Source organism: Amphiura filiformis, chromosome 11 (genome assembly GCF_039555335.1).
Source record: "Amphiura filiformis chromosome 11, Afil_fr2py, whole genome shotgun sequence".
NCBI lineage: Eukaryota > Metazoa > Echinodermata > Ophiuroidea > Amphilepidida > Amphiuridae > Amphiura > Amphiura filiformis.
In genome coordinates, this window is record NC_092638.1 from 29642686 (window position 1) to 29655469 (window position 12784).

General features: G+C 43.3%; 1 protein-coding gene across 1 annotated transcript; it reads left to right on the plus strand.

The window, feature by feature from the left end:
* The first annotated feature begins 5254 nt into the window (after positions 1-5254).
* Positions 5255-5599, plus strand: LOC140163619 (uncharacterized). Its single transcript, XM_072186934.1, has one exon. It carries the CDS (start codon positions 5255-5257, stop codon positions 5597-5599), a length of 345 nt encoding a protein of 114 aa, XP_072043035.1.
* Positions 5600-12784: the final 7185 nt, after the last annotated feature.

Consider the following 12784-nt stretch of genomic DNA (forward strand, 5'->3'; position numbering starts at 1 on the left):
GCGTAACGCGAAAAAAAACAAGCATAAAAAGATCGCGACTTAAAAAAGCGCAGTGTGAAGGCGCATCTATAAACGCAGCGTGAAAAAGAGGGGGGACCTATTCAATAAGATTAAGGCCTTCGGGTTGAAGGGAATGAAGTTTGTTGATCCAGAATTTCTCGCGCTGCTGACGTCTAAATTTGGATTGGCGACCAAGTGATTCAATGACCGTGACTTTAACATCATCGATGCTATGAACTTGTTGGTTTCTTTATCAGCCTAAAGGACTGTTTTTAAGCTTTAAAATGACACCTCTTCCATTGATGAAGCAATTACAATGGTGATTTTATGTGACAAATAGAATTCAAATTCCTTATTATTTTTTCTTTATTTTTCGGGGCTCATTTTCTTCATTATCTTTAAATGTGGGTTTCCGACAACTGCCGTGTTTCGATGTGATGGGTCACATATGGTATTGATGCAGCTGGCAAGCGCGTAATCACCCTTGACCACCATGTATACAACGCGCTGTGCGATACTTGGGAACACAGGGCCTCTGATCCTCTACCTTCCCTTGATGTCTCCATTAGCGCACTCCCTTCAGACTACAGCGCCCTTGGCCTTGCCGCAACCAAATCTCCCAAGACCATCCGACACCGTGCCATTGCAGACACCGGTTGTCAGTCATGCCTTGCTGGCGTCAAACTCCTTCACCACTTAGGGTTACAGGTGCACCACTTCATACCTGTCACGGTGAAGATGACAGCTGCCAATGAAAACCGCATACGGATCCTCAGGGCCCTAATCCTGCGCATATCAGGCCACGCTACTAATGATACCACCCTGCAGACACGTCAGATAGTATACTTTACTGATAGCAGCGATAAGCTTTACTTAAGTAGACAGGCTTGTGTCTCCCTTGGCATGATTACTGATAAGTTCCCTACCATAGGCGAAGTACATAACACATGTTTAACTAATGATGATGTGACCATAGAGGAGACTGCCCCTATCACCAACCCACGGTCACCCCTCACTGCCCCCTGCAGCTGTCCACGGCGCCAGCCACCTCCACCCCCACCTACATCACTCCCATACCCAGCAACCGCTGAAAACCGTGAGAAGCTTGAAAAGTTCCTTCTTGACCATTACGCCCCATCCACGTTCAACACATGTGAACATCAACCCCTACCCATGATGAGTGGCCCCCACTGCGCCTACTGGTCGATCCTCAGCCCAGCCTGTGGCCTACCATACCCCAATCCCTGTCCCGCTGCATTGGATGGAAGATGTTAAGGCTGGTTTGGATCAAGATGTCCGACTTGGTGTTACTGAGCCTGTACCAATTGGAGAACCTGTCACATGGTGCCACAGGATGGTGATATGTCCAAAACGAAGCGGCAAACCCCGCCGCACAGTTGATTTTCAAGCCCTGAACAGACATGCCAGCCGTGAAACCCACCACACACAGTCCCCCTTTATCCAAGCTAGATCTGTTCCCCATCACACAAAGAAAACAGTGTTCGATGCGTGGAATGGCTATCACAGTGTACCCCTCCACAAGGATGACAAACACCTGACCACTTTCATCACCCCATGGGGGCGCTACAGATACTGTGTTGCACCACAGGGATATGTTGCCTCTGGCGACGGATACACTCGCCGTTATGACGAAATTGTGAGTGATGTCCACAACAACACCAAGTGTGTGGACGACACCCTGTTATGGTCATCCACCATTGAAGAATCCTTCTTCCAGGCGGTGCACTGGCTTGACTTATGCGGTCGCAATGGCATAACCTTAAATCCAGACAAGTTCACCTTTGCAGGAGACACCGTAGAATTTGCAGGATTTGAAATATCCCCCTCCTCAGTCAGGCCTTGCCCCCGCCTCTTTGAGGCTATCGAGAAATTCCCAACACCATGCAATATCACAGACATACGCTCATGGTTCAGCCTTGTAAACCAGGTAGCCTATGCATTCGCCTCAGCGGAAAAAATTCTACCATTCCGGTCCCTGCTCAAACCAAGCATGTCATTCAAGTGGACAGAGGACCTTAATGCCCTTTTTGAGGAATCCAAGCAAGTGATAATCAATGAAATAGCCAAGGGTGTTGAAATATTTGATAAATCTCGCCCCACATGCCTTGCTACAGATTGGAGCATGTCTGGAATTGGTTTCTGGCTACTACAAAAACATTGTGACTGCGCCACCACCATCCCTTTCTGCTGCAAGACCGGTTGGAAAATTACTCTTGTTGGTAGTAGATTTACAACACCAGCAGAGTCCCGCTACCAACCTGTGGAAGGAGAGGCCTTAGCTGTTGTTGATGCATTGGACAAGGCACGCCACTTTGTCCTTGGCTGTGAAGACCTCATTATTGCAGTCGACCATAAACCTCTCCTTAAAATTCTAGGAAACAGGTGCCTGGAGGACATCCCCAACCCCCGACTCCGCAACTTGAAGGAAAAGTCCCACCGCTACCAATTTCGGATAGTCCACATTCCAGGAGTCCGTCACCGAGCTGCAGATGGTGTTTCTCGCCACCCAGTTGGAAATCCAATAGGCATCCCATTGCCAGATGACGTGGCTACCCTCACTCATGAGGTTCCATGCCCCCTTGGTCACCTACTGGATATCATTAGGACCAACGTTCCCCCAAACAACCCGTGCCCCTTCAATCATGACGAATCTGATGCAGCAGAGGCCATGACAGCTGCCTTGGCTACACTGCACTCCATCACCTGGGATGCTGTCCGCCTGGCAACGGCCAGTGACGAAACCATGTCTAAACTGTTGTCCCTCATAGAAGATGGCTTGCCAGATACATGCCTTGAGATGCCGCCTGATCTACAGGAGTATTTCAGCCTGAGAGATAGCCTTTATACATTAGATGGAGTAGTCTTATACAATGACCGCATTGTCATCCCTCCATCTCTTCGTGACGAAGTACTTCAGTCCCTCCACTCCGCTCACCAGGGTGTCACATCTAGGACATCACGAGCTGAAGCCTCTGTTTTCTGGCCGGGGATAACATCTGCCATTGGTGAGATGCGTGCTCGATGTTCCCATTGCAATCGCATGGCTCCGTCACAACCCAACCCACCTCCTACCCCACCAGCTATGCCAGTGTACCCGTTCCAGTCCATATGTGCAGATTTCTTCCACTATGCTGGTCATAACTACCTGGTCATTGTTGACCGTTACAGTAACTGGCCAATCGTTGAAAGAGCAATGGACGGCGCCAAGGGCCTCATAGCCAGCCTTAGACGAACCTTTGTCACATTTGGTATTAGTGATGAATTGACCTCAGATGGGGGTCCTGAATTCTCAGCTTCAGCAACCCAAACTTTCCTTAAGAATTGGGGTGTACGACACCGCATAACATCAGTAGCTTACCCACACGGTAATTGCAGAGCAGAGGTTGGAGTCAAAACAGTGAAGCGCTTGATAACAGCCAATACTAATGCCAACGGTGACTTGAACACAGATGCTTTCCAACGGGCCATGCTTCAATACCGCAACACACCTGATAAGGAAACCAAACTGTCACCTGCCCAGTGCCTCTTCGGACGTCCCATATGAGATTTTATCCCTATCCATCCTGGTCGGTATGTACCCCACCCTACATGGAAGGAAACACTACTTGCCAGAGAGGAAGCTTTGCGTAACAGGCACATGAAAACAGCAGAGCGACTCTCTGAACACACAAAACACCTTCCCCCCTTGTCATTGGCGACCATGTGAGAATCCAAAATCAAGCAGGGCCCCACCCTACCAAATGGGATAAGACAGGCATCGTAGTAGAGGTTAGACAATTTGACCAATATGTGGTAGATGGCTCCGGTCGAGTCACGCTCGTAACCGGAAATTCCTGAGAAAGTATGTGCCAGCTACACCCTGCAACCATCCTAACCATGTGATAATGGACAATGCATATAAACCCCCACCACTGTCTCCGCCCTGCACCAATATGCACCCTAACGGTAACCCACCCAGAAACCACCGTGTCCCAGCAACCCCAGCACCTGACATAGGCTCCAATCAGCTGACACCACCGACTATCACCCCAGTGTCACCTTCACCAGAAAGGCCCATACCTGTTCCAGTGGCCACATTGCAGCCACTGAATACCCCTGATCTGACTATAGCCACAGAGCGTGCACCTCGTGCCCTAACACGCTTGCTCTCTCACAATGCCCCCGGTCAGAAAGAAAATGGGTTCATCCCTCAAGCAGATAATCCGTCTTCCCCCGCCGCTCTGCCCGGCTGCGGTCTACCCACATAACTAACTTTGTTTTCAGTCCTTACGGACTTGGGAGGGCGTAGTGAAGTATGTTAGTTACTTTTATCGTAGTATGTAGTTACTGTAGTTATACATGTAGTCTCCTATATCCTTATATCTTCCAGATATACAGAACATTAAAGACTTGCTAAGCATTGTCAGACAGACAAAGACTTACAGAGTTATCTAGTAACCTAGTAGCATTCACTCATATAGGCTGATACCATTTCATGGTTCATCAAAAATGATACACTGATGTTATGATATCTATGATAAATTTGACAATGGCGTGCAAATTATGTGCATAAATCAGATATAAATAACTAGTAGAATTACACGATTGGAAGAAAGCAAAACATAATGGTTCAGAATAGAACTGGAAGGACTTCAGAGAAATACGCAAAGTTATTAAGAGTAGCATGAAGAGGGATATTATATATTCGAAGTACCGTATACTTAATGATAATGATAACACCATGATTGAGTCCAAGAAGAAGTTTTGGAAGTTCATAAACAGCCAAAAGAAGGATAGTGGAGGAATACCAACTCTGAAAACTGAAGGGGGACTAGCTAATGTACTACCAGTGCCTCCAAAGCTGATACATCCTGAATAGACAGTATCAGTCTGTGTTGATACAGCATCATTCCCTGATAAGGGGCCCAGCTTGTACCCTGCCATGCCGAACATTATCTTCACCACAGAAGGCATAGAGAAATTGCTTGGCAATTTGAACCCACAGAAAGCTTGTGGCCCTGACCTCATCCCGATTTGTGTGATTAGAGAGACGGCAAAACAAATTGCACAAATTTTGCAAATAATATTCACGCAATCATATGACACTATGAGCACCTTACCCAACGACTGGTTATCGGCCAACATTGTAGCCATCTTCAAAAAAGGAAATAAAAGCCTTCCAGCAAATTACCGCCCAGTGTCACTCACATGCGTAACCACCAAGATCATGGAACATATTATTTTTCATTCCATCATGGAACACCTTGACAAGAACCGCATTCTGGCCTGGTATCAACATGGATTTCGTCAAAAGCATTCCACAGAACGCCAGCTGATAAGCACCTTGGAAGAGATTGCCAGATTGCTCGACAACCACCACCAAACAGATGTCTTGATATTGGATTTCTCCAAGGCGTTTGATACGGTAGCCCACCAACGTCTCCTAAAGGAGCTTGTCTTCTACGGTATCAACAACAAAACCAACGACTGGATCCAAAACTGGCATACAAACAGGACGCAGAGAGTGGTTGTAGATGGAGAAGCCTCACCAACAGTTCATACTCTGGAGTGCCTCAGGGCACAGTACTGGGGCCTTTAATGTTCTTACTCTTTATAAATTTTTTTGACATTGGTGACAACATAAGTTCTACCATCAAGTTGTTTGCTGACGACTGCCTGTTGTTTCGCACCATTACATCTCCCAGTGACACCTCCAAACTTCAAAAAGATCTAGACAACCTGAAGGAATGGTCTGACCTATGGCAAATGAGCTTTTTAGCTAAAAAATGCTACACCATGAGAATACATCGCAAGAAAACGCCAATTACCCACACTTACATGGTATGTACCCTGTGTGGGCAAGTCATACTTCAGTATGACTTGCCCTGAACGTCCATATATGGCCATGCGTTTTCAACTCAACACCCAAAAAGGGTGGTGGCGTCACACTTTTCACTGTGATCATTTTGTTTTTTGAGTGTATCTTTGGAAGAAATATAGGTATGACAGTAAATTTGGTATCAAATGAAGGCTAAGATATTGATTAGTAACTATGGATAGTTTCATTAAGATATCTTGAATATTGGCAGAATGGCACCCAATCCAATTGACCAAGTCAGGGGTGGTGGTGGCAGCGGTGCATGTGGCAGCGGTGCACTCATGTACAAACTCTATGGGTAGTTTGTATTTTAAGTGCACACAATTGTAAAATTGTTCATTATGTACTTCAAATGTGTCCTTATTACTATAAATTTGGTATCAAAAGATAGCTTAGTTGTCCATGTAAACATTTAAATACCTTAACTTTCTTAAAAGAAAATGAGAGGACTGGTAGTCACAGGTAAGTCACATGACATACAAATTCGTCCCTATTCTCTACACAGTAAACCCAAATTTTCAAGCGCAATATACTGCTAGAGATTACCATCGCTGTATTTTTAAAAGTATACCCCTAGGATAGCAAAAGTATACATTTTTGGAAAGCTCTTGGCTCAAGGAATCCAAAAATGCACTTGAAATTAGTGTAGGGTGTTACCCTAAGAAAATATTTTTCAAAATGTACTAGACTGATGGGTTGAATCGGTATAAAATTCCACCAGCCATTTTCTGAAATACACATTGGTTTACTATCATAAAGCCTTATATCATCAGAAAGATAATGGTCTGAACTTTTCAAAACTGCATTAAGAATTGATGGAGGGGTACGGTACACATGAATGAAAACCAGTACCCCAAGTAAGCTTCGTCAAAAATATAAAACAGGCTTGCATTTTTTACATTATTTCTTTTCACATATACCCTACACTAATTCTGATTCCATTTGTAGATTCCTTGGACCAATAGCTCTCCAAAAATGTATACTTTTACTATCATAGGGTGTATAGATTTTCAGATATGACAATTTATACAAAAAAAGGTGCATCGTGACAGAAAAATCAAGGTGTGACGCAAAGTCGGCGAGTTCACGACGCATGGCCCTATGTTCGGAAGAGACGGATACATTGCATCAGAGCCTGCCAATTTAAGCTTCCTATAATATCAATTGCACGTAAGATACGAAGTCACAAACTTACAAACTTCAATATGCACTTCAAATACAGCAGACCAGCTGTTAATTATTACCGATCCTGTAGAATAACTTACATAATCGTCCATTTCATAGAATCCCGTTGCTCAGAATTGCCAATTTCATTTTTATCTGTCAAATGCGCTGTGGATGTGCTCCATAAATCACAGGTGTGAAACTGACTTTATACCACTCGCTCGCGCTTTCGTAGAAAAGCCAGCCTTGTGGCACTAGGGCATGACGTCATCGTGGACGTATGCAAAATTTCCGACGGGCGTCATACATGTATAACCCGTATTGTGATTGGTTGCAAAAGCCATTCTGTGAAATCGTAAGCCAATCAATGAACGCGACGGCCTTTTACGCCAGTCAGCGTGCTCGATACAACAACCTCGTAGAGGTTTTCGAGAGGCGAATTCACGTGGTAATCCAGCGATCGAGTATAAATTCAGGTTGACAACTGCTCTCGCGCGAGATCGCAGGTACACTAACAATACATGGACACAATCAGTGACATTTACACAATGTAATAATGAATTATTTATGACATGCATCGGCTGGATTTTACGATCGAGGTAAGGTTTTTGGCCTGTTCCTGCGTGAATATCCTTAGTTTTCAGCATCAAAGATACTTGCAATGACCAGTTTTTTGCGGACACTTTGATAACAGGTAACTTTTATAGGTCATAGGGTAGAAACTATAGTTGTACAATTTGTACGAAATATACATTTTGTTATAGGCCTAAAATGTTTACAAAAATATATTGGTCCATACGTTGTGCTTGTATTCAGTTGTTCGACGTATAACATCATGGGAGGAGAGGAGCTGTGCACTGCATCTAGTCAAGCATACCTCGGCGTTGAACTCCATGAGCGGCTCAGCTGGAAAACACATATTGAGTCAGTAGCATCCAAGGCAGGCAGAACCCACGGCTTTCTAAGGAGGAACCTGGGAAAGTGCTCAACAGAAATAAAAAAAAAGCAAGCCTATAGGCCTACTATACCTCACTTGTGCGTTCACAACTGGGAGATCCCCATAAACAAAACCAAATAGACCAGCTTGAGAAGATCCAAAAGGGCTACCCGATTCATATCCGCAACTATCAAAGGGAGGCTAAGCGTTACTGCAATGCAACAAGAACTTGGCATACCTACACTTGAAGAAAGAAGGAGGAACGCTCGCCTCACCATGTTCTACAAAGTCACAAATAAACTCATACATTGTAGCCATACCCATGCCAAACTATTTAACACCAAGAACCAGAACTACTTGTAACAGTCAGCATCATCGCTTTACACGACTCGGCTCATCATCAGACACATACAACTACAAGCACAGTTTTTTCCCGAGGACACTACGGGATTGGGATGCGCTTCCGCAAATCACCATTAAACTGCCCACTGTGGAGCAGTTCATGGAAGCCATGAACTTGCACCTGTAAATAGAAGAGGCTGAGCACAGAGCACATTCGTCCACTGCTAGAAGCACCGCACCGCAGTCCCTCATCCAGTTGCTGAACAGGCTTTTAATGAGAATATGTATAGAAGTAGAAGTGGTTCGTAATTAAGGTGGCCCCACACAGGCATGGCCATGGCAATCATGCATGACCAGATTTTCACTGAAAGGCAAGGCAGCACGGCAGTTTGTGTAAATATTTCAAGAGGGCATCATGGCAACTGTTGAAAATTTGAGAAGGGCACCAAGGCAATTTCTCAAAAGTGAAGAAAACACACATAAACATAAGATAGATGATTTTATAATGAAGGGGCAGGGCTAGGCTGGGGCACCGATGGCAACTTCATTAGAGGGCACGGCAAGTGACTGCCTTGGGTACAGGACATATTTTGAGGGCATTATGGCAGTGGGGATGGGCACCCACGGCAAAATGCCATGGGTGCCGTGGGTTAATTCGAGGTGCCGTTCACGGAAGAACGGCGGTATACAAGTATAGGCCCTACCTAAATTCGAGGGCTGTGCATGACAGCTGTATAAATAACAAAGAAAGTAATATTCAGAAATACACAAAACTATGCAGAACAATTCAGGGCACAGTATATTAGGCCAAATAAAATAAAAAACATGTTTCACGTCCGGGTTTTTGAAAAAAAGGAGGAAGAGGGGGCTTTTTATTTTTTATCGCAAAATTGGTGTAAATACCCATAATTAGAGCTATTTTAGCGTAGACAATAATGCCTGGAAAGAGGAGGAGGCGTCTTTTTATTTGTTGTTCTGAGAGACAGTCCCCCTCTAACTATCACAAAACCTTATAAAAGTGTTCCTTGTATATTAGCAAGGCTATAGAAAGCACCTCTACTTCCTAGACATATTTTTTTGAAAAGTTATTAACTGAATTTCAAGAAATAAAAATAAAGAAACCTCAAAAAAGGAAGCGGGAGGGGACGTGAAACATGTTTTAATTTTTATTTGGCCTTATTACAATACCAAGTTATAAAAAGCATGGAGGTATAGTCAAATGCAGCAAACTTTTGACGAGCGCGACTACCGTGATGTTCCAAATTCGACGCTAACAACGCATGATACGGTGCACAGTTCATTCATAAATTTGCACTCGGCAACAACAGATCGCCTCAGCAGCCAATCAGAGACAAGTGCGGGCAACGCAGTAAATACGCGATGTATCCTTACAATACGCGCTCGTCAAAGGTTTACTGCATTTTAGTATAGGTACCTCCTCCATTTAAAATCATGTAAGCTTACACCAGCACTCCAGCAGTACCAATTCGGACTTCAAATCATGCATGAATAACAATGTATAAAATGTATACGGTTCGGTTGCGCATTTACATGTTGTACTACATGCAGAATTAATGATTTAAAATATGAATTAAATGAAAGTTTATTTTGAATTTTCAATTATGATATTTCCCTCTCACATTTTCACTTCCTCTTGGTTCGGAAATCGGAATTTGCTATGGCCCTATAGACAGCTTGTAATACTAACAAAGTATATTAATCAAAGCTCGTATGATGAAACCTGGATTTTCAATCAATCAATCAATCAATCAATCAATCAATCAATCAATCAATCAATCAATAAATCAATAAATAAATAAATAAATAAATCAATCAATCAATCAATCAATCAATCAATAAATAAATAAATAAATAAATAAATAAATAAATAAATAAATAAATAAATAAATAAATAAATAAATAAATAAATAAATAAATAAATAAATAAATAAATAAATAAATAAATAAATAGATAAATAGATAAATAAATAAATAATTCAAAAATCAATCAATCAATCAATCAATCATTTGTTGCTAAGTAGGCCTCAGGTCTATCAAAAATATTATTAGGGGATGTGCAATTATTAATTATGAGCCCCCCGGGGATACAATTTCCAAACGGGCCAAAAAATCCATCTGGGCCCGCCAAAAAATCTTTGAGCCCCCACCCCCCTTTGCCCTTGCACATGCCAACATTTTTGGATCCCAATTTGCAAACCTTAAGTGTTGCGGCGTGCAGTTCGAATAGGGCCTATAACATTTCTATCGCAGGCAAAAAAATTTTACGACCCCCCTATCGCGGGTCGAAAAATTTTATGACCCCCCTTCCAACTACACAGACTCAAGAAAAATTATTCATTGCGGAACTAGCATGAGAGCGTCAAAACTTAAAAGTGAAGAAAGTGTGTGGAGCGCGGTAAAATTTTTATGGTAAGTGTAAAGAAGGCGCGCAGAGCGTATAAAAATTGTGCATAGATTGTACGCACATTTCGACTGCGAAGTTAAAGAATGCGCGCGAAAATTTAAGTCACCAGCCCTTAATAATTCTATAACCCCCCTATTTGGGGGTTAAAAAATTATAACCCCCCTATTGGTCTGAAAATTCTATGACCCCCCCCCCCAGTATTTTTGGGACCCCCCCCCCCCTTCCGAAGAAAATGCCAGCCCCCTTAGAGCTTTTTAGAGCGTTTTATGTAAAAGGCACCCCCTGAGAACGGGCCCAAGAATGTGTGCCAAAATCACTTCCCCCCCTCTCGGCTTGCCAAAATTACTTGCCCATCCCCTTTCGGCTCGCCCCCAATTTTACCCTCCCCTCGCCCCCCCCCCCAACTCAACAACAAAGTTGGCAACCTGAGTTACCGGTACCAAATCTTTCAAAGACCCCCTTTGCAATGATTTTTCATAAAATTTACCCCCCCTTTTTCATACAAAATCGAGGACAAAATTTGGCCCAAAACAACCCCTTTTTTGTGTTTTTCAATGACTTGAATTTCAAACACCCATGACTACAATTTCAAACACCCATTTTTCAATGACACAAAATACGTATTGCCATAAAATTATCAGATTTTCTCAAGTAGGCCTACCCCTTTTATCCAAATTTTGCGGACAGTGCAAATTAAATACCCCCTATTTTGCTGATTTCACATAGTCAAATTTGAGTGTTGCCACTGTTGAATTTCGCGGTCCTTTTGAGCTTTTTGCTACTGGTAAAAAAATTACCCCTTTTCCGCGCTATTTGGTAACTCTAATGGTTGCCAATTTTGGGTTGAGTTGGGGGCTGGGCCCTCCCCCCGGGTTCAAAAATTATTGCACAGCCCGTTCTCCAGTAGGCCTACCTGGATGTCTAAATTTTTAGGTGCTGTGCAATAATTATAAGCCCCCAGGTAAAATTTCCAAAAGGCTCGCTGAATGATCGCTTGCCCCCCCCCCCCCCCCTCTCGGCCTGCCGAAAATCGCTCGCTCCTCCCCCAACCTCGGCCGGCCAAAAATTCTTTGCCCCCCACATGCGAAATTTTTGGGATCCCAATTTTGCTACGGGGACAAGAAGGGCAATATTTTTCTTGCCCTCAGTCCCCCCATGCACTTTTGAGGCAAAACCCCCAAATTGCGTAAATTTCCGCTTTTGCGTCAATTTTGCCCCCCCAGAAATTCACTTTGCCCCCCGGAAAAAAAAATTCCTGGTGCCGCCACTGCCTAGCTACTACGGTAGGCCTACCTATAGGCCGGCGGGGGGCACGTTGGAAATGACGTTGATCATGATGTGCGGATAGCAGTTTGAAATTGAGCTTAGACACCAAAAAAAAGGGGGCATTTCTTCATTATTTTTCATCAAATTTTGATGACTTTTTGAAACTGTGTCAACTTTTATATTTTGACCCAAATTTTTCCCAGTCTCACGGAAAGACGGCCCCGTTTTTTGGTAGTAAGAAAGGGAGTCATTGGGTGAAAAGGGAGTTGCAAAATGGGGGTGAATGTCACCCATTTCCGGTGAGTTGCCCCACATTTAGGCCTATAATGGAATAAATAAGATACAGCGACTCAATCATTTAATCAACATAATAAATTAAAATATTATTCAAACAACATCAATATAGGCCTATCAAGTTGATAGGTATCAACAGATCAACAGATCAATCAATCAATCAATCCATCCATCCATCCATCCATCCATCCATCCATCCATCCATCCATCCATCCATCCATCCATCCATGATCCATCCATCCATCCATCAATCAATCAATCAATCAAGCAAGCAGTCGATCAATCAATTGATCAATTAATCAATCAACATGTTAATCAATCAATGGGGATATCATTATTATACAGTATAAAATAAAAAGTATAAAACTAGGCCTAATAGATTTTTTTATATAGATTTCTCACACCCTGTCACCGTCTGACCGTCTGAAAAGCTGTACACGCGCCCTCTCTAACCTGTGACCTTTTTTGTAAATTGTAC